Source organism: Numenius arquata, chromosome 1 (assembly GCF_964106895.1).
Source record: "Numenius arquata chromosome 1, bNumArq3.hap1.1, whole genome shotgun sequence".
Classification (NCBI taxonomy): Eukaryota; Metazoa; Chordata; class Aves; order Charadriiformes; family Scolopacidae; genus Numenius; species Numenius arquata.
The window spans coordinates 6,640,210-6,664,194 of NC_133576.1; the positions used below are offsets into that span (position 1 = coordinate 6,640,210).

The following is a 23,985-nucleotide window of genomic DNA, read 5'->3' on the forward strand; positions in this document are numbered from 1 at the left end:
GAATCAAGGCTCTGTTGGGTAATAGGAGCCAACAGAGCACGTAGAGAAGCAGAAAAATTCCAGGAACAAATCAAATATTTGAAAATGTAGATTAACTCAATCTCCTATTTATTTATTTTATTAAAAGGTCAGAATCATAATTACCACCAGTTGTGAAAAACATGTTTTCATTCACAGAGCAACATGAGTTGGAACAGACCAACAGTTAATAAACCTTGTGGCTTTTCACTTACCTATGGCTGTTTCAAGCAAACCAGGCAAAGCCTGTAGATGCTCTAGCTGTCCGTTGTTGGATGTCATTTCGCAAAGGACGTCAAGAAGACGAATCGTAACCAGTGCTTCCTATAAATGAAAGTTACATCTTTGAAAATGGCTTATGAACGATAAGCGTAAGAACATAAAACTGACGATCTAAACAGAGGACAAGAACTCTCAGCACTTCAGGTCCTTTGCAGGTCTTCTAAGCTGCCAAGAATATATTTATATAAAACGAGGACATCTTTCTGCAGTAACAATAATGTATTACACTGCAATAATTTATTTTCTACAGTCAGTGTTATATGTGCCCTGAAAAATCATGGGGAAACCAAAACAGAGCCATAAGGGATAAAATTTTAACAAAAACACAGTAGCTTCCAAAAGCAGAAATGCAGAAAATTACTAGCTGAGAAAATTATTTCTGTATAAATGTTTTCTTTGAGTTTATTCAGTAGGAGCGTCCCACTTTAAAAGACACAAACACCGCCTGCAAGACACCAATTTGTTATCCGCAGGAATTCTGTAAAGTTCTGTGGTCAAATGAACTTTGGCTGCGAGAATTTACATTATTCTTGGGTAAATAGGATTGGGATCATAGATGCAGCATTTTGGTTAGGTATGAGACACACAATTTTATTTGCATATTATTTATTCAGCCAGAGAACTATTTTTTCTCACAGGCTGTGTTGATGCATGCTTGTAATGACAATCCAGCACTTAGAGAAATTACCTTAAGAGTGTATGGCATAATTTGGAAGACCACATATTGCTCAAGAACCAGACTGTGACTGCAAGATGATTCCACACAAGGTGTGGTACGTAAACTGCAAAGAGCCTTGAAAAGACTCAGACATAGGCCACATCAACTATTCCGGCCTTGTCTGGTCCAGGACAAAGGGACGTTTACTTACCAACAGTATAATATTTTTGAATCCGTATAATCAATGCAACGATTCAAACAATCAACAATAGCGTTCGGTAATTAAGTACTATGATTATATCCATTCTTTGTTCCTTCCTATGCTGCTGGAAGACAACAAACCAGTATAGGATCCAGGTCCTAAAGCTGCACTTTCATTTTTTTTCCTCACAGAGGTGTAGGAAGGTGCAGGTCTTGCCTTAAGTTGTTCAATAAATTGCTTTCAACACCACAAAACCAACCTCTGAATACAAAGATCATTGTCCTGTTATAAAGTAAGAATACTGCAATTGTATTTCATACACTCATAGGATGGTTTGCGTTGGAAGGGACCTTGAAGATCATCAAGTTCCAACCCCCCTGCCATGGGAGGGGACACCTCCCACTAGAGCAGGTTGCTCAAAGCCCCATCCAGCCTGGCCTTGAACCCCTCCAGGGATGGGGCATCCACAACTTCTCTGGGCAACCTGTTCCAGTGTCTCACCACCCTCACAGGAAAGAATTTCTTCCTGATATCTAATCTAAATCTCCCCTCTTTCAGTTTAAAACCATACCACTACACTCCCTGATAAAGAGTACTTCCTGTAAATTCAAAAATATTTTGAAATCTGATAGCCATCTTGATTCAGTTATAACTTGAAAAGTAAATAGAGAAATAACTGAAGAGCTTTTAAATAAACATATTTCAAGAGAGACTCAGAAAAGATATTCCTTATAAACACATGAAATACAAACTTAAGATCCAGGGAAGGGTTTTATTTTGCAAGTATGGTTGAAAGTTAGTGAAAGTAAACTGATGCTGAAGTCAGGATTATAATGGAAAAGCTATTTTAAACATTGGTTTAAGCACTACAGAAGCATATGATTAGCTTTTCATTGGTTTGAGATGGAAGCTACAAGACCTGAGGTTCCTTAGGGAAAAAAGGCAATGTCTACATATAATAAATTAAACACTGGATGGGACACCCAGACAACATTTTGGGAGTCAGGCCAGTTCGAGGACTGTTCCCAAAGGCAGTTTTCAAATGTGGCCTTGCAATTTTGGAGGCTAAGACAGCTTACTAGTACAGACACAGTCTGACCAAGGCACTTGGCTCCAGGGCCACAGGGAAGTCCAGGCAGAGTTTAGTTGAGTATCACAGATGTTGCCTAAAGCATTTTTAATGACAGGCTCTACAGGCACAATTGCATTTTTTTTTCAGTGAAGGACAACTCTTATGCAAAAACTAAAATATTTATATAATTGAGGAGAAATTGGTGCAATTTTTGAGTATTTCTAGTACGAAAAGAAACAGTTCTATGAATTTAAGCTGAAATTTCTCGTCCCACAGCAAGTGTATGTTATGAATAAATGTATACACACTCTTTAAAAAAACTATTCTTGTCACTGCTCTCAACTTATTCAGCTATTGTGACTTATATTTTGTGCTCATTAAATGATCCACTTTTCCCACCAAATAAGTGATACTTATCATACATCATGTTTACGTACGAGAAGGATAAAAAGTTAGTGTCAAGCAGGGCAAGTTGTATAGTAATTCTCAATACCGCTGTCCCAGAACCTTCAAGTTGGACAGAGACCTCCTCCTGCTAGGTGCAAACAGTTTTTTCCAAGAACTGAAACCACAGAATACTTGGAAAGTAACCACACAGGACAAAAGAAAAAAAAAAGAAGGCAGTGGAAGGATGAAGGAAAAAGAAAAAAAAAAACACAAAAAAATAGAGCGTAACAGAGAAAGGACGGGGAAAAAGAAAAAAAAGGTGGAATTGTCACAGTATATGTCCTCTTACTACCAAGCTGATACCTGTTCCAGAAGTGGTCAATTAAGTTTTCTAACATAACTTAGACTATTAGACTAAGCAGCTGGGGCAGCAGGGGGAAGCTGTGCTGCTCAGACAGATAGGAAGAGATTGCTTTGTGGTTTTTTTGGGGTTTTTTTTTTTTTTTTTTTATGCATCCAACTATCACCTCCTCATAAAGTGATTTTTAATATCTTTCCACAAGACTTCTCAAAATACATTTAAAATTCTTGTGCCCATTCAAACAAACAAAAATCAGCAAGTACAACACTATCATATAAAAGCATTTAAAGATTAATATTTTTCCCTTTAGTAGTAAATTACTTATGAGAACTGTTCTCAAGAGTTTCTACAAATGAAACTATTACAGGTTAATTTTTTTTTTAACAATAAAATGCTTCTGACTGCATGTATATTGGGTGAGACAATTTCAATATACCATTGTGGTCACTTGGCAAGATAGAAGCTAGATGTGACAATATCTTATTAGGAAAATACATTAATTACAATTCTGAAACTAAGCATGATTAATCAGTGAGAATCAGTGACTAACTAATTTTACGTTTGACTAAAACATATTAGATTTCTCAGTTTTCTGGCTAATTGTTGTAAAAAAAAAAAAAAAAAAGAGAGAGAACCTCACCCATAAATCAGCTGAAAACTTTAAAACTTTATCTATATAAGAAGGATCAAGAACTGAGACCAGTATGACCTGGCACTGACTGCTCACAATACCATGGCCTTACACAGCACAAATAAGGTCACTGCAAGTTATGGTGCAAGTTGCTTTCTGTATTCCCAAAGGCATTGTTAGATCTTCAAACAGCTTGTTGAAAGTAAGAGGAAAAATAGAACACCAGACAATTTGAAAAGACCTCTACCCTTAGATGGCCTAAACCCCCTCAATGCACTATATGGTGTGGCAAGTAGCCAGCAACTCTTGGATATTTTGTTTCCTTCTTATGAAGTAAGGCCATCCAGGACTCAGCTCTGCATCAGATGCTCCCAAAGTGCAACCCACAAACCATCTGTGACCCACAAAAGCCTTCCTATTTAGCTTGCGAAGGGACTTCATTATGGCCATCCTCAACAGAACCAGTTCATTAAGTCTGAAGCAATAACAGATTTCTTCCAAGTGGACTGGAGTCGGGGCAAGTATCTGGGTGCTCAGGAGACAGGAGTCAACTGCCAATAAGACCCCAGCAAGCCCTGCAACTTGATGCTGTGGACACTAGCTAGGCCTAGGAGTGCCGCCTTGTCAGAGCTATGCAAGGTCCACCAGAGATCCTCAAATCATTGGGAAAGGGGGAAGAGTCGGTGACAAAAGCCCTCACTTGCTGGATGGTTCACTATACATTTCAGACAGCTCCCCCTGCACTGAGCCAATCACACACACCCCACAGCTCTCCAAGATCAGAACTTGATGTTTGAGGTCCCAAACAGATCAGGAACACCTGCCTTACAAGTAACCAAATGCATTTTCAAAGAACTACTATCTGCAGTCTTAATGATGTATTATCAAGTTATCATCAGTTATTTATGTTCTAAAACCCCTCCCTCCCTCCCCCCACAATTTACTTAATTTAGTACTGCTAGAACAAAAGCATTTACTCATTTTTTAACCCAATTTTAAGGCGGGGGGGGGGAGGAGGGAGGAGGAGCACGGGGGAAAAAAAAAAAAAAAAGATGCTGCTTTCCACCTATAAATAACAAATATTTCAAGTTTTGATTCATCTTTGAATAGAATATAATTCATAACCCAAATAAATTATAGAAGTATTAAGAACATAATAAAACATTCAAGTAAACTGGGAATGCACACAAGTGCCACTTGGGTAATAGTGGCAACGAAGATTCACCACTTCAGATTCTAGCACTATAATGCTTTTACATCAGTCATACCTCATCTTCTGCATCTGCTGCAGAAGTCAACTTGAGCACAGCTTCACATTTCTCCTGGAAAGAGCCTGCAAGGAATTCAGCATGACTCATGAAGATGTTCATTTCTTCACTGTTAACTGGGTTCTTCTCACTTACTTTCTCCAACATCAGCTCTAACAAAGTAACTCTAGAATCAGAAAACAACTTGTTAATCAAATTCACTAAGCCATATAGAATTATCAGTAGAATAAGCGGATACAGTTTTTAAAAATTATACAAACAATTAGCATGCTAGTAACAGAGCTGATTTTTAAAATTAAGAAGCCTCATGAACACTGGCAATCAGTTCCTGTTTGCTGGTTTATTTCTGCACACCATTAATATAATTCATCATTCAATTAATACAATCTGGCCAGACAGTCAAGTCAATATTTTTCTCAAGTCTATTTCAATTTCTAATTTCTTACGTCCTAACACATTACTGTGACTGCATATTCCGTATGTCTAAAATTTCCACCAAAACAGCTCTTAAAAGCTGTTGTTGAGTTCAGCAAAATAAACACAGACTATTTGACAGCTTCCGTTTGAAAATACCAGCTTTTCACAGCCCTTGCCTTGCACGCAGTCCTTCACTAATTCTCCTCTCCAACCTCAAACCAATTCTGAGTAGAAATGAGGGAAATAAAAATTGATATGCACACTTGGTTCTTTACAGCTGTTTTATAATTGCCACTGGATGGATTACAGTAAATCCAAGTTAATTACTCATACAACCAGTAAGAGTTACTGAGTGTATTAAACCAGCAAGTAAGTGGACACATAAGGAAGCTGCTCTATAAAGCGTAGTTGGGTCATTTGTTTTAACACCTTTCATCTTGTTTTATTTCCGATATCCCTTCATGCTGTTAGGGTAAACTAGGAGTATTTTGTGGAAGCAGAGCTTTAACATGGCAGAGGCCCTCCTACAGCTTCCCTGTACAACTCCAGCACAGAGGAGCACATGGGTTAGTGAAGTCCCACTGTAATTCTCTCAACCTGAAAGAACGCTATTTACTGAATGAATTCAAGAGCAGGCTCAGGGTTTTCTTTCACTAAAATATTTGCAATTCAGATGGAAGGACTGACATTTAAACATGTGGAATAGTTCAAATGCTTTTTCTTTTTTTTTTTTTTTTCTTTTTTAAAATTTACCAAGCAGGTTGTCACAAGGGGAAGAGAAATGTCTTTTTCTGTGGAAAAAGCACGGTCGCTGCTTTATTAACCTCCAAGAACCCACCTCAATTAATCACGTAACAGCTACTCAGTTCTTGCTAAACTCACCCCTCACTGTCATTAATACAGCTGCATTAAACAATTATCTGAAAGAGGACAAAAAGCTTTTTCAATACGGTAGCACAGAAATGCACTCAAGTTTGGGAAAGGGTGAACTCCAGACAGAAAGCTGTCAAACACTGGTAACCTCTCTCACAGAGAGAGTCGTTCTGTTTGTTCTGCAGGTTACAGCTGGGTACCACACGCTTGCCCATCTACAAACTACCAGAGTCCAGTTACCCAACACCCCTAACTGAACAAAGGCTTTCAGATTTGGCATGCTACACAAAAATCAAGGGCACAGACATGCCGTTCATCCCCAAGACAGGGCTAGATTTTACATACCAGTTTTTACCAAGCTTAGAGCCTTTCAAGCATATGCTCAGCTAAGAAAACACGCTGCTCACAGACTTTATCATTACAGGACTAATTCCAATAAAATATCTCTTGCAAAACAGAATTCCATTCAGCTATTGTTGCACCATCATCCAAATAATACATGTTTAAAAGTGACAAGCAATCCTTCTGTAAAGAAGTTGGAGGGTCACCACATACTTCCCTAAACTGTATTAATGAGATGAAATTGTTGCCAATAGGAAAGTTTATTGCATTACTCTTCCTCTTGCAATATAACCAGGTGCCCTTTTAGACAATCATAACTCTTCCAGAGAAACAGGAGTGAAATTAACACACCACCTGTATGTAATTTCTTTTACATTTTTCTGTTCTCTTTAGGCATTCGTGTCAAAACTGTTTTCCTGAGTTTTCTTCCAGGCACAGTCATTCAGGACATGTCCATCTTTCCCCTGAATTTCAAGCCATTCAGCCACAACTTCCTGAGAGCAACGCTTTTTGTTCTGGTGCAAGTTCCCTTACATTCTTTTCTTCTTGGTGCAAGTTCCCTTACATTCCTTTCTTCTATTGTTTCACTCAGTTTTCTTCCAAGACTCAGCCGAATTTTTCCAAGTTAGTTCCCCCACACAATGCAATTTGCTCATTTCTTTTAAACGATCTCACAACTGTTCAGCCATTCAGAGGACAGAGTTTGTTCCTACTTGTTTGCCTACAGCTAAATACAAGAGATACGACAACTCTCAGTACCAGTTTTAGCACAGCTCATCATGAATTTTTGTAACACTGTTCAATATCTAAAATATAATTTTGTATATTGTATTTATGATTGTCTTTCTTCTTGGAAATGAACATGCTGTGTCATTTTCCTTTTCTTTAGGCCCCACTTAGGAAGACTTTTTGTCAATCTCTCGCCTTTTTTTCCCCTTAGCCAAATTTAAACTAGTTCTTCCTGAAGCTAACCAAATTGGCAAGAACTTAGAACAACTACTATAAAGTATTTGCAGTCATCAGTAAAACACATTGCTGTCTCCTATAGTCTGCAAATAAACTACAGCATTAAAGTGCAATTTAAATCTGGAAGCTCATTATTACAAAATGAAGTCCTGCTAAGCCTGTCTAAAAATAGTATTGTAAATTTTCAATTTTATTATTACCAAACAATTTTTGTATCAGGTGTACTTGGTTTATAACCTCTTAGCAAGTGCCACTTGGGACATTCTATCTCTGAGACTGGGACTTCTCTTTCCTGAAACTCTTCACTGACAGCAATGGTTCTATGAGACAAATTAGGTCCTTCCTCAAAATTTTCAATTCTTTCATCTTCAAATGATACTTGTAAGCATCCTATTAAATGAAAATTGGTAAATTTGTAAAGGACTATAATACGATGCTACCTTCAGCTATTCTGTGTCTGTGAGCATTACCAAGAACAAAAACCCGCCACAACACTGACATTAGCAGCCTTGCAGCTGAACATAAGCGAGAAGCGGTGCCGCTTACACTACTTGAGCACCCGTTTCGTGGCTGGTAATTCACTCAATGGCTACATCCTTCCCTGAGAACACTTCGTATGAAATAACACAAAAATCAAAACTGAAGATGGAAGTAGTTGAGCATCTTAAAAACACCTGAAGCTATTCAGTTGCATTTTTGTTGCTGTTAACTAAAGCAAGACCCGTTTTCAAAAGGGGCAACACAGATGTACTCATTTTAAAGATTTTACAATGTAATTAAGACTATCAAGGCATTAACTTATCTTGTCCACACTCAAGACTATCTTGGATTAAAGCAAAGCAGGCTATTTCTAAATACTTCTGTCAAATACTTGCATACACGTGCAGCGAAATCTCAAATCTGGCAAAGAGCTCAAGAATCTACAATCTTTTTGGCTCAATATCATAGCCATATGTTTCTACAAGAATCACTTGCAGAGAAACAGCAGGCATTGTCACATCATCATACACTTTTCAAAGCCAGAATATCATTAAAAACGCTGATCATATTATCACAGTATTTATGTCAGACCATTTGCAAACTCAGACATGCAACACCCAAGTGCTTAAATTTATTTGGAAATGAAAGAGAAGGTTGTCCAGAAGTCAGGAATATGTCTTTTCATTGAAAATTCAGATTCCAGATCCACTTCTACAACAAGAACTACTTCATGGCATGCACCACAGCCACTGTATCACAAATGCACTAGATTTCAATTACAGGAAATACTCTGAATAGTGCAAATACTGTGAATAGTGCAAATAACTGCGGTTATGCAACTGCATATACTTCCGTTATCCAAGGCAACCGCCAACTTTAAGAGTCACCACTAATGTATGTATTCGCAAACTTTCTCAGCATAGTTAATTTATTTTCAGTAAATACATTTAAAAGTAAGTGTATTTAATGTGCATGATAGAGAATCTTCGAACTGAGAGTTACCATATATTCATGAGCTCAAGCTGCTTTCCCCAGACACCTCAATACCACATCTGTCCTTTCTTCATTTATATGTCTTAGTCAGCCTTATTGGACACCCAGTGTGGCAACTCTTGCGGTGAAGGCTCCTTGTCTCGTTTTGAAACAATGAATTCCCTATGCTTTGGTTTATACGGTTACATTTTTCAGTTGACGACAGTCAAAATGTTTTTATCTGAATTGGATTCGTCTCCTCATATATCTCAAAAGAATGCATTCTTAAATATGCTAACATTATATAGGAGGATGCCACAGCAGGGTTTTCTTCTGTAGCTCAGATGCAAAAGGACTATTTCTACACCACTTACTTCCATATGTTTGACAGTAAATTAAGCAGTATCAAATTCATAATAAACTGTACTGTGATTACGTTTTTGAAAAACTTAGCTGAGTTTACTTTATTTGCAGAACTCTTGGGATTGATAATAAATTCAGCGAATATGCTGTGACTAGCCATCCCACATGTGATCATCCATATGATGCCAACGCCAAAAGCCTTTCAGTCAAGGCAGCTGATCGCAGTCTATAGCACAGTGTGTGTGACAAATCCAGCTGCGACCTTTCTAGAAACTAATTACATCAACTGCTTTACGTACAATTGAACACCCTAACCCAGTCCTGGCTGTCCTCAAGGAGATTATGAAAACATACAAACAAATTGCCATCATGACATCCCCCAAAAGAATTAAATCTAGGTCTTTCACTTAAATTGGTCTTTCCTGCTAACTGGTTAAGAAGCCCCTACCTCAAGGCACAGTTAGAACACAGCACATATTCATTCCCATTTGGTCAACCTGAATAAAGGAGAAAGACAGTAGTTCCCTCCTTATAATTCCCATCCCTTGTTTTCCATCCCATACCTACACATTAATGATATTTTATCTATGGTTGTAAACCCATCATATACTCTTTTTTTTTGCCTGCCATCCCTTTTATTTCTTTATAATCTCCAATCAGCATCTGTACCCCCATTTGTAATAACACTGTGGCTTTAGTCACAGCAAAAAACATAGAAAAAAAAACAACATTAAGGGACTGCTTTGTACATTGCTTCATCTTTCACCAGCAAAAAATACAGGGGGAACTTACAGTTTCACTGAGCAAATGGGGAACAAAGTAGCCATGCTGAATACACAAACAAGATCACAAGATCTTCAAGCAGTTGGAGGAGCTGTAGTATTATCGTGCAGGATTTCCCAAAGTTAATTACTCTAAAATTTTTTTGTCTTCCTTAATTCTTTATTAAAGCAATTGTAAATGAGCATTTTCCCAGTTATAGCAATAGCCATTTCCCATCAATTCAGCATTTACTCAAATGCTTGAAGGAAAACTATTTCAAGGTGAAGGTTTGTTGAAGCATTTTATATTTTCAACAGTGGAAATAGTAAAAGATTAAGTAATCATGGGCATCTTCACACCTACATTATTAGTGTTAGAGACACTTCCAAGTTTAGTAAAGGCTTCCTTTTAATTTCTTGTAATTACAACAGGAGAATGAACAGCTGAGGACATTTCAAATACATCTGTAAAACACTGCAGGGTGTGGTGCTCTTATGAAATCAAGACACAGGCCTAAAATCTTGTCTTTTTTCCTTTTTTTTTTTTTGAAGTATTTCTTTACCGAGTAATGGCGCCAACCTGGATTCTGCAACCCTACATAAATCACTGCCAGTTGTGGCTAAGCTGTAATGTTAACCAACCAATTTAAAACCATTACTGACATAGAAACATGTATTTAGAGATTTTGTGCCAACTATGAAACCACACAGTTTTTCAATCATGTGAACAGGATACTCTATATGGAATGCTAAATACTAAAAGCCACATTGGTTTTTGGGGTTACCTTTCTTGATTGCTCAGTTTGGCATAGAGGGCTTTTACCAACTCTGGACATTTCAGCAAATGGTCTGTAACAATCAAGAACCTAAAGAAAAAACAAAAAAGTGTTACTGGTGCTACAAAAACAGCATCCACATTTACTCCAAATGGTGCTGGTTATTTTACTTGTAGACAGCCAAACGACATGCTTCTGGTCCTATTTCCTAATAGATACAAATGGTCACAAGATAATTGTGTGTTACTCTGCAGTATTTTTTCCTAATACAGCAATGGCCATTTCCCATCAATTCAGCACACTTTTACTCAAATGGTTAAAGGAAAGCTGCTTAGAGTCTTTTGCCAGCTATACAAAAGGCACACCACAATTCAAATAATAAAACACTCATCCAATTGTTTATGCATCACAGGAAAAAGCCAAAGTTCAAGCTTGAAAACTATTATGCTACTCATCATGACACTGTTTGTAAGCCCACCAGTCAAAAAAGTGCCAAATAATTTCTCTTTTAAAAAAATTCTAACAAAGCGACAAAGCAAATGGAAGCTTGTCAGATGCAAGGCAGCAAAATACCGTTCTCAACTTACAGAAAACTACCCTCCTCGTGTGCAAGGAACCTAAACTGATAACCAAATCTAACTCCTTGCTCTATGAGGCAGGTAGGTGTGGTCAGTCTACCCTTACGCTAATGCCGTAATGCTAATGCCAGTATTTACACTGATCATTTTCCCCAGCACCATTCAGAACAGTCAGTACCAGATGCTAGCCATTTAATTTCAACCCAGACGTACTCTCAGCATTATGGGAAAAAACAAAGTATGTGAAAAGATTTTTCTCCTCAAATTACATTCCTAGGAGTACTGATAGTGTTATATGCGCTGCATAGGCATACACATACTGAACTATACATTTTTAAAGCAGTGTGTCTACCTACTACGTATAAAACAATTACAGGTCAAGTCTCACAGCATCCTCTGAGCTGATGAAGCTACTGAGAAAGAATAGCTGAAATAATATGAAAACCAAGCAATTTTGCTATGACCTCCACCTCCTCCCTACTCTTCACTTGCTGACAGCCTTTTGTGTATCTGTAATCCACTATATAGCTAACAGGAAGATCACATAGAAGCCTTCCAGCTGCAACAAAGTATTTTTTGGACAAATACTCAATGACAATAGGGGAAATGTAAGAATAAGAGGTCCAGAAGATTAATAGCTATTATATTTCTAACGGTAACTCAGGGCTTAGCCAGCATCTGGTTCAGTTACTGTAAACTAGACATTTTTTAAGAGGGGGAGGGAAAAGAAAAGCTATTTTGTGCTGTGCTTTTGTTTTAAACTGATATTTATACACACATTCAAGGAAAAGAATAGCATAGGCATAGAGAATCATCAACTTAAAATTGGCATTCTGAGCAGTGTAGCATTGATTCAAGAGTTTCTCAACACAAATTTGAACCTACAGACTTGCCCAAAGTCAACAGCAGAAACGTACTCCAACTGAGCAGCACAGACTCAGCCATAACAACTGAATCAAGCCATCTGTGGGGCAGTGAAGGGGAACGCTTCTACTGTTCCTGAACCAACAATTCATGGTATACGAGCCATCCACAGTTCAACCTTCAGAATGGTAACATCTAACTTTAATTTTCAAGTATTTGAGTAGAAGCAAAGGCTTTTATCTGGAGCTGCAACAGAAAACAGCATAATAATCGGAGTTGTGCCGAACACAGTACTTAGCCTCATAATGTACACGTTTCAGCTGACAATTAATTATGCTAAAAGTGTATTTAAGGAAACAACCTGAAGCCAGATTTTTCAATTTTGCAGTTGGGACTATGAATTTAAATCTTTACTTTCATGATTAACATTACTTTGAGGAAATCATCTTGACTATTTGCCTTGTAGTTAAAAAGCCATCAATATTTACCACAAATAGATCTAATGCTATTAGGTGCATATTAGTGATTACTACTGCAAAGTGGAAGACCTGTATTTTTGTCACTGCTTGGATTTACACTCTTGTATTTATTCCCACACATCTTTCACGTTCTGTGGACTACAACCCTACTGCTTCAGGGCCTTGCAGTATTTCAGAATAAAGTTTCTGCTTATAAAGGAGCATAGACTTCTCTATATGCTTCTTACCCTTTTAATTTCATGACATGATGTAATATCTCAGAAATTTCTGCTTCTGCATTTTAATTTCTCTTTTACCATATCCACTTCCTGCATTACTGTATCATAAAGAATAGAGCACCAGCATATTTTACAAAAGCATCACCAAGAGATGACAGAAGAATTAGTGGAGTAAAGCACTTTCAGCTCTTGCTACCATGCCCAGACATTTTGGTGGTAGTTAAGCAAGGATGCCGCAAATTAAATCTAATATCTTTAGTCCTCAGCTCTCCTGTTTTTCATTTGGGGCAGGGGAGAAAAATAGGAAAAGTAAGACCATCCACAACTCTGAAATAAAAAAAAGACATTCAGTTTTGGGTTACTGACTGAATATGGCATTTCAGATGCACACAAAAGGCTTTGGTAGGAGATTTAAACTCTCTTTGGGGGCGAACAGCAGAACCACTGGGATAAACTGAGGACCACTGTAATTTCGTGAAGGAAATGGTGAAAATTAAAGTTGTTATGCAAGCGTAACACAGTAACAAATGAACAGTGTTAAATATGCCAATTTTCTTGACTTTTAAAAAATTATTTGGCTAAAATCCTAAAAAAATCAAGTGCTTACATAGTAGATAAATACAGGAGGAGATGTTCAGTTGAAACACTGTACAATAGCACAAGGGCTGCATTGTACCAAATTGAATTTGAGAAGCAGCCAAGATGAAATGGTATAAGCTACATTTGCGCTCAGTATATTCCAAGTGACCACTAAGCTTGCTCCAATCAAAGCCAAGTGTAAGCAATCAATTTTATCATCAAATGTCATGCTCAATATTAAGTTGATTTGATCCCATTAGCAAGTTCAGAGAACAGTGTCCTCGGTCTCAGAAAATGAGGGAAAAAACCCCCACAAATGTTTTAGAAGAAAGAAGAAAAAGACATGGCGATTCTCTATTTGATCAGCAAACTTCTCTTCTGATTTCAAAACCAAAAAGCATTTTTCATCACCCTACAATAATGACACTCCACCCAAAATATTTGGTAAGAATGGAATAGCTATTTTTACTGTAGTTTAACAAACAAATGTAACAAATCACCCAAATTTTGAAGAAAAAAAGAAGAAAATATAGACAGCTAAGCTTCCAAAGGCATATCACCAGCCTTTATAGATGCTAAAAAAAGCAATACGCCTCATGAGGAATTGTTTGGGACTAGAACATATTTTAGAAGTAATTTTTGTCCTTGCACAAGAATATAAGCACCCTATCAATACTATTTAAAAAAAAAAACAAAAACAACAAAACCAAAAACCAGTTACAAGTATAAATCTCTTTAATAACAAATGGAACATATTTGCTGTTGTCACAAAAACTTCTAGAAACTAGATAATTCATCCCACTTAGACACCAGCGCTTTTCACTCAAAAGAAGAATAAGGAAACAGATTTCCAGATTTAAGGCTCAACTGCATGTAAAAGCATCACAATACTCCTCTCCTGATCTGAATCAAGCCCAACAGTGAAATCCTTCCATCTTCAAAAGGCGTTACCCATAATGAATGCATCGTCCTTTCAGGTCATCATACTGTCCCCCAAGTCAGCTCTCAGGTCTAGAAGACTGAGTTCAGATTATCTGTAGTAGTTCTCCAATTCAGAAGACGCTCCCGTTCAACTTTTAAGCTACATTTGACAGGCACTAAAAAGGAGTTACTTTTACTTACGCATGAAGTTGGAATAATGTTCTTCTAAAGAGCTACCAAGAAAAAAACTGGAAGATGATTAGCAATACAATCACTTCCTGCTCCCCTCTCTCCACAAAATATACAAAAAAAAGAGGTGACATGATAAATAAATGTGTGAGGTTGGGCTTTGAAAGACTGAGGAAATCTGTGCTAATACATTGCTACTGCAAATAGAAAGTAGAAGCCACTCAGATCTCGACAATTAAGAAAATTAAGGAAACTTTTCCAATTGTTGGTACTATTTAAAACTACAGTTGAACTTGGAACTTGCAATGTAACTCCAACTTTCCTGGAATTAAAAATAATAATTACTTTCTGCAGAGTAGAAGAAGGGGGAGGGGAACACCCTAAACTGTCAGAGAAAAGAGACAGCTGACAGCCCAAAATGAATAAAATAAAATTAAACATACAAATAAATAAATAAAGGTAACAATTTCTGCTTTCTCCACCACATGCATACCAATTAAGCAACTGAGGAGTTCCATCTTTGCTTTTAAATCTGTGCCCATGGGCGAGACTCCTTGCCACAGGAGCACTAGTTTCTGTCCACACTTCTTTCCATAAGCCAGGACAAAATAACCAAAGGCAAAAAATGGGGAGAGGGAGCCCCACATCCTAATCTTTACAGTCATCATTGAGTTGTGGTTTCAAAAAGAAAAAGTGGATGTTCAGAAAATCTTACTTCCAATGCCAAACAGCTGACCACACTCTTAATATCATTTCTGTGGAAGCCAAAAGGCGTATTACGCCTCTTATTTTAAAATGGAGGATTTTTGTTCCTTGCTCTTCAGGAATCAAAAATACAACCTGTTTTTTCTTTCCATAGTAGCTACACTGCCCCATGCACACACTTGGAAAATCTGATGACACAAGCTATACTCTCATCTCTAATGGAACCACCAAAGTATTTCTAAAATAAACAGCTTTTAGAATACACATTGGTCTCGGTTAGGATAAATTATAATGTAATTTTGTACTACTTTTTCCTAATTATTTTACAAAACACATATGTTTGCAGGTTCAATATTCTAAAATAGATCTCATGTGGCATTCTGTGCTGGTTTCTCTTCTAAATACAGTAGCTTCTAAACTGTGTGACACACTTTTCTGCTGTTGATTAATACAAACCAAAAAGGGAGTGGATATGTGGGGAAACACAGAGGAATGACTTTTTAAAGGCTCCACAATTTTCCAGAGCCTAAGGCACAGCTCTCTGCATGTTTTAAGAAGAAGGTTTTACTAAAAAAGAAAATAAAAGGCACCTCTTGACAAGCCTTTTCAGCATACTGCACATATGACATGAGATGCTACTTGTGCTTTCTTTTCCCTTTGGAACAACAAGGAAGTTTGTTACAGAGGATTCATCAGACCTTGATGCATAACGCATAAAGACCGGTCACAGTTTAAGAGACAGATCTGCTGCTCCTAGGGAACAGATAGAAAGGAACTAAGTAATACTAAAAGAAAAAAAAAGAGTCACAAGAGGGTGGAAGCAACAGAACTTAAGTTCAGAGGTTTAAAAACCTTCCATGTGCAAGGAAGTATTTTAAATGGAATGCTAATCCCACAACTGTGATCATGAGCAAAGCAAGCTGGAAGCAATAGATCATAACCAACCCCTGAAAGGGGGAGCCTACATTGAAGGACAAGGTCTCAGGATTACAGATAGGACAGGAATGTTCACTCATGCATCAGGCTGTAGTAGCATGGAAGTTTTTCCCAAAGTTAGGGGTTATTAATTCTTAAGCTAATAACCTAGATAGTAACTGTATATTGCAAAGAACAACACGTTTTCTAGAAGACAACTGCACAGGAAAGAATCGTCAAGGAGATAGGATCATTTAATTAGTGTATGCCATAAATCAAATCAAAGAAAGGAAACTAACTTGTTTCTGCAGAGCCAGTGTCTTTGCAAAGACATACGCTTTGAAGTCTATTCTGTAACATCATACTCCTTGAAACTTTCTGAGAGCAGCAAGCTCTGGGCACTCTTCGCAAGCCCAACTACAGATCCAAACATTCAGGACAAGACAGGTAAGTTTCAACGGCTTTCATTCCAGAAAACTTCCAGTTTCTTCTTGCTCTAAGATTTTAGCCAAGAGCTACAAAACAAAGGGGTATACCAGCCAGTCGGGCCATGTTTTGAAGAACCTCAGTAGGAGATACACAATCTGCCTCCTCAGATCACTGCTCTTGGGAGTTAGACCAGCAGCAGCAACCTCGGAAGAGCTCCTAGTATTCAAGATCACAAGATTGCTAGCCTGAAACAAGTTCAGGAGCTGTGTTGACTAGAAGTTTAGAGGTGGTTTAAAAATACATTGACTAATATATGACTAATATATGTTAATTAATACTATTTTAAAATGCCACTCAGCATCTAGTATTAAAGATGGCAAAGGCAGCAACATTAAAAAAAAAATCCTGGAGCTGTTTAGAGGATCAAGCTTCTAAAACAGAAAGAGGAGGAGGTATCAGTTCTTAAATCAAGAGAATATTTATTTAATGTGTGAATTACACTATGCAACTTCACAGAGACAGAAGCATTTCTGATGCTTACAAGTAACCACAAGCTTTATGAAATGAGCTTTCAGACCATCTGGTCTGGATAAACAGGTATGATCACAAAAAACATTAACACAAAATTTGACCAGGACATTCCTTATAGAACTGACTTTCTTCTTAAATTTATTAACTATTTCTTAGCTCATAGCATGTCACAGAAAATACTTAATAAAAAGTGTATCACTTATGAAGACACACTTAGGCGCGCACCACAGCACTGTTACGTCCCTTTCTTCCAAGTTCAGAGACAATTTTTGTGATGCTGTCAATCTACAAACACATTCTAAAAACGCATCAGTGCTTATAGTCTCAAAATCTCACTACGCTGATCTGAAAAATAGCTCTCCTCTGTTTCAAAAACTGCTTAGAAAGTGGATGGCTTAGCTTTCTATCGACTAGATTCTGAAGTCACTAAACTGAGGCCTTACCTCCCATAACCCACCCTCTCAGGAAGCATAGCCAACACTTCAGACATTCCCTCTTCCCCAACAGAAAATCCTTGTCTTCTACCAAACGTCTTGTGATTCAAGAAATATGCAAATGTGACAGGAAAGTTCCAGAAAGTTACATCCTGCCTTTAAAGACGCTTCCTCCACTCTCTTTAACTGGAAGAGGGGTTTATGGCAGACAGAAAAGGAACTGCAAAAGGTCTGCTACCAGAGCTGCTTCTAAAAAAGGAGCTCTGAGGAACTGCTCAGAATAATCACAGATTTCCTCTGACAAAAATCTCTCTACAGAAATACTGCAAGACTGGAGGGAGAAGCCAAAGGCATCACACTTGGAAAGAGATTCCTCCTGAACCTTCCCTAAGGACTTTTCCAGCTTGGAGACAGAAAATTGGACTCTAAACATGACTGTGGGATCATGAACAGAGGAGGAATTGCCAATTCACCAAAAAAAAAAAAAAAAAAAAAAAAAAAAAGATTTTAGAGATGTGCTTGCCCTCCTATGATGGCTAAAGAGTAGAAAACCCAACATGTGCTAGTCAAATGGAGTAGTAAGGACCCCATGGGAGAGACTGCAGCTCAGCCAATGGCCTCAAATCCAAATATTTGTCCTGGATGTCCTCTCTCTGTCCTAATGGTTCATGGCAGCAACTGCAAAAATAACTTGAGCATCATAAGTGTTTATTTGTGGAATTCATTGAATACTAACTTAGGGGAACATCAAGTCATAAATTTCAGTGCACAATAAAAGAAAAGGGAATAAAATAATGAATAAAAGTTTTGCCCATAACCAAAACTTGCCTGGTTATTCAAAGAAAGATATTCAATACCTAAAAGCAGCATTTGACAGCAAGAAAGCCCAGCCAAGACGAATAAATACACGTGGCCTTCACTTTTTATTTGGTGTAATACAAAACCGGATGCTCCAGCTGAGAAACAGGAACACAGGCAGGAATTAAGTAATATTTTTAACTTTAAAAGCAAGAACATCTTAATTTCAGTCATTTGTGAGTCTAGCAGCAAGCATAACCTCCTGGAAGAACAGTTTGTGTTTCGGCTCAGCCATATAATGCCATAACAGCCGCTTAAACATGGTTGCTATGAACTTTGTTAACTGTGGCACAAGGGACCCAAATCTTTACAACCGAGTACTGGCTCTGTTGCAAATACCACGGCTACGTAAATTCATTTAAGCAATCCTAGTGGTATGTACTACACTGAGAGCTGAAGTACAGCTCCAAATTTTCAATGAGTTGCTGACAAAATATTTTTTTCTACAGTCCAGCCAGAGAGGTGTCCAAAGGTTAGCTTCAACTTCTTAAGAAAAAGGGACAGAAATCTTTTCATGCACTTTTACCTAACTGTATCTCAAGCATACTCTGACATATCAGAAAGTTAACATAGTTACTCGATGGGGCCGGGGGGGTGGGGAGGAGGGTAGTACTTTAGTAATGAACCAAGAATTATTTCAAACCAGAAAGATTATATGTAGTGACAAAAATGGACACCAAAGCAATAGCTACAATACACCAGAGTCCAAACTTACTCTAAATGTATCGTCAAAGCAGCAGTGACTGTGTCTGTCTTTCATACCCCTAATTGCAGAAAACTGCGATTCATTCAATATCCAAACACATTTTATAAAAAGAAGGCTCTAATAAAAGAATAGCTGTTACCCGCATAAGGCACATGCAAACCTACACAATTTCAAAAGCTATCCTAAAGAGACAGCATTACTATACGTCAGGACCAACACTGACCCAAGGACAAAGCTTAGCTTTTCACTTCACGTTGTCAAAAAAATGTTCTTATATTCAAGACAAGAATCTTCAGCTTTCTTCTTTTTTTTACTTTACTTCTACCAAAATAAGAAATCCTGTTTACCGTTCAGCTTTTCTGTCCACAGCAATGTATGCATTAGGAAGCCATTTCTGGACACTGCCTGCTCTGTCTGATCACAAGAACAGAGTAACCCTTTACGCTAGTAAATGGAGAGCTGTGACAAGTTCACAAGAAAGGAAGAAAGAGCATATTCTGCCACTTAAATTACCCTCAGCCATGAAAAATATTATCTCACAATAAGAACAGATGAACGTGAGGGAGAACCAGAGAGTAAATGTGTTTCTTGAGATGGGAGATACAAGAAATGGACCATCAGAAGAACAAATGAAGTGAGGATCAAGAAACGGGGGAGAAATAGGTAAAAGACAAATCACAAAAAGGCTCTAGAGTTACAAACAGACAGAAAAATCAGCCCCTTTCTAGAAAGGAATTGCTTTTTTCATTTTCAAGGTAATGCTGTTTGAATACCTATTCAATGCTTGATACTGCACTGTTGCAATGCACTTTTTGGTTTAGATTTTGCACTTCTGAATTTTGCACTTTACCTGAAGTTTTACTGTTTACACTGTTTTACTTGAAAACAGTGTCAACATTATTTAAAGATTTCCATTTATAATTGGGTTCCAGACAACTGTATAAAATGCCAAGAAACTTATACTACAAACTCATTACTTTTTCATTCAGTTGGGAAAACTGATAATAAGCTTTGAGACTTAATCAGCCGATGCTAAATTACTATGAAAGAAAACTAAATGTATTATTTCCTTAATGCCTGGAAGATATTCCAATACCTTTTGGTATATTCCCTACATGAGGAACTCAAGAATTCCGACAGGCATTAGAGGGAAAACACTCTGCAACTGCCTTATGGCAAGACTAGGACTACTCTTTTCTATCTCTTTTCCTTTATCATGCTCTTACACCTTGTATAGAAGTTTGCCCCTTTCTAATTTCAAGACTGCTCTGAAGAGAGACTGTTTCCCACCCACATCAAACATCCATAGTGGAGATAAGACATTTTCACTGTAACATCAACAGAATAAACTTCAGACTAGAAAGACCAGGGAAATGGATACTTCAGCGTTTATTTTGATGCAGCATTTATCCTGCAATTACCTTCAAAATATAAATTTAACACCGTGACAACCTCTTCCAGCTCTTCCTGGATTTCATATCTCAGTGAAAAACATTTCAGCATATCTTCAATACATAAAGAAAATGAAGGATAATCAAGATAATTACCTGAAAAGCAATCTTTCACATGTGTTATATTGACAGATGACAAAACTAAAGACTCAGTTTGTCACATTTGAAAAAGAAGTCTGGTTGCCTAACCCTGCAACTTTAAGTTTGCTTTCTGAAAACTATTTATGTCCTAAACAAATTGACTTGATTATGAAAAGAAGCCCAGCCATAAGCAAATTTTAAAGCCATTTTTTCAGTACAAAAGCAAACTATGAAATTATATTTGCTTTTCATTCAATCATCTTAACTCTGTTTAGAGACTTTCCAAATAACTAGTAAAACACTGACAATTCTTCCTAATTAAATTTTGAATTTAAACATGACCATCAAAAGAATGCTACAAAAACATACAAACTATTTTTTTTCCCATGGAATGCATCATATAACAATGACATAACAACAACATATTAACTGAATGTGTATTCCTTGATGATGCATGGCAGAACATTCCTCAAATAAGTAACTGGGATAAATATTTACAAGAATGGCCATTAGCAAAAACTATAAAAGCTCAATGGAATAAAACTACTGATTAGGTGCTCTTAAAGTATGAAAATGAAACATGCAAGATTCACAAACAAAACATATTCTCTGTTTTGGTATTAAAATGCTTGTACATTGCCTACACAACAGATCTGTTTAAAAAAAAAAAAAAGAAAAAGAAAAAACCCTAAGTTTTATGTAGTACTCAGAAGCATTAGTCATACAAGTCTTCCCAGCATGTCCCAAAACCCAAACTCTGTAAGACTATATTCTGTTAATTTTATTTCAAAAATCTCCACAAACCAGCACACAAGTATCAATTAGTTTGCATTCTAGAACCCTGTTTCATTTAAAAAAAGACCATGATTTTAAAATTCCTGTCAACATCCTCAACAAAAATGTAGTCTTACTTTAGAAGTAATCAAAACAGACAGTGAAAGTATAATGAAAATTATCTCTATTCCAAATTACTAACTTCTAAATAGAACTTGATTTACTACTTAGCAGTGTCACAAATTTAGACTTTTTATTAAAGAGATTTACACTAGAAAAGCACCTAATTAAGAAGGCGGAAAAAATCTAAAGATACATACGACCACTCAGACTCCAACTGCTCTTTGTAGACTTTCAGGACACGAAGAGCCACAGCCAAGTTCCCAGGATCCAGTAGTTCTCTCACTTTTTCTGAATTAAGGCAGGTGAATAGGACCATACAACAATAAGCAACAATTTTCTCATCACTGTACGTTAGACATGTCCTTCAAGAGAAAATAAGGAGTTAAGAAACTAAGTTAAAACTGACCCTGGAAACAGTGACATTCAGCTCATTAAGACGTTGTTCTTTGCTGTCTTTTAGAGAGTCATGAGTTTGTCATTGCCTAAGAGGGACAGAAGTCATCTGCAAAGAAAAACATCGAACTCCTAGCTGAAGGTCAAACTTAACAGGCAATTTACAAAACTAATGCTAAATTGGAGCTAACTGAAGATCTAGAAATTGGATGAAACCTTAATAATCATTTGCTTCTATCATCATAAAGTCTTTCTACTTCCAGTGCTGGTAAGTGGGCTCCAAAAACATACTCAGAACGATTATCAAATTGAATGAATGTGCCTTTGCTACTAGCTCACTACGAAAAATTTGGCCAAGCACATCAACAGTACTGTCACGTGTCTGCACAAAATCATTTATGTAATATTTCATTGCGCATATATCATCAAACCTCCAGGAAGATACTCTGGGGAGGTTAGTGGGGGACGCAACAGGATTGGAAGACACAAAGATTAAGTCACTTTTGTAGATTCCATCCAATCCACAAATACTGACAGGTCTGCACAGCAGCAAAGTGAATAAAGAAAAAGCTATGTGCTTGGAAAGGAGTATAACTACTTGGAAACACCTCTGAAATAAAGCTTATGTTTGAAGCTCATAATTTGAAACAAGAGTTTTCTTCCAGTTTCTGTTAAATGAAATCAATTTACTGTTAGTTTAGAACAAGTGGGTTTTTAAAGGTCTCGACCCCTGTGGTCGACTAACAAACTTCTACAGGATATGGTCTCAACTGGCCCATTCTCACCAAAGTTATTTTTCAAAGCTTCATGGTGCTAGTGGAGGCACAAATATCATCACACAAAAGATCTGAATATAACCACAGAAATTACTTTAGGAAAAAAACCCGCATCCATACTTACAAGAAGAGATCTGGGAAAGCACACTTCCAAATGCTATTCTGGGAATCTCCATTTCCTGCTGCAATGTTTCCAAGAAACTGGAGACTACAACGAAGAGCTGAAAAAAACCCAGAAAATATATTAACAGGAATCCAAAGAAACACTAATAAATTTCATATAAATGACAAACTTCAACATTACAGCTATACACTACAGAATCCATCCCAATTAAGCTTTGAGTGCAGTATTTCACTGCTACTGTATATAAATATTTGCATTTGCTGTTTTAATGCAAATAATTTTACAAAGTATTCTAGAATTATACCCCAAACAAAAAAAAACTTTTCCTCAGATTTATGTATGAGTACCAAACATTGGTTACTAGTGATTAAAAGAACTAATTGACTCTGTCAAGGTTTAAGACAGATTGAAAATCAATGAAAGTTTGGAGCTACAGTTAGCACAAACTGAAGCAGACCCATGCTGCACCAGTGGCTGCCACATGGTAGTGACCATTTGCCTCTTCCGGATCTGAGGTGGCTTTCTTCCATGTATTAAATTAACACAAGTAGGCCGCTTGTCATCACCCGAACTCTGCAAGAGCAGCTAATAGGAGAGGTCCCCAGGCATCCTCCCTAAGCTGGCCAAAGATGGCTTAAAAATTTTGTTGCAGCAGGTAGAATCAGAGCAAGAGAACTGAATCTGTTCCCTTGCTACACACATTAAATCCTATATAGCTGGACAAATCATTATACAATATGATTATGTGCTCAATGCTTTCTGATTTCCATCCCAGAAAAATTAAAGCCAGTACTCCAAGTAACTTTGCCTCCAATTTTAACACTGAATTTAATACAGCAGATTTCTACTATTACTACAAAGACTTTATACCAGCCTCCCCTCAATACAGACTTAAAATATGGGAAGATGATATTTCTTCTCTTCATGCAAGTTAATATCCTAGAGCCCGCCAAAAGACATAAATTCATGAAAAACAAAAGCAGGAATCCACAGACGTCACAAAATTAAAACATCTTTTTGGTCCTATT

The 23,985-nt window shown here is 37.2% G+C and overlaps 1 protein-coding gene across 1 annotated transcript in view; it reads right to left on the reverse strand.

The window, feature by feature from the left end:
* ATXN10 (ataxin 10) overlaps positions 1 to 23,985 on the reverse strand; it is a 103,597-nt gene that overhangs the window by 51,712 nt on the left and 27,900 nt on the right. Inside the window, exons 4-8 of the mRNA XM_074149088.1 lie at positions 22,958 to 23,054; positions 21,862 to 22,026; positions 10,839 to 10,919; positions 4,880 to 5,045; positions 234 to 342 (exon numbers count right to left, since the gene is read on the reverse strand). Of these exons, the coding sequence (XP_074005189.1) occupies positions 234 to 342; positions 4,880 to 5,045; positions 10,839 to 10,919; positions 21,862 to 22,026; positions 22,958 to 23,054 (618 nt within the window). The remainder of the gene's footprint in view (positions 1 to 233; positions 343 to 4,879; positions 5,046 to 10,838; positions 10,920 to 21,861; positions 22,027 to 22,957; positions 23,055 to 23,985) is intronic.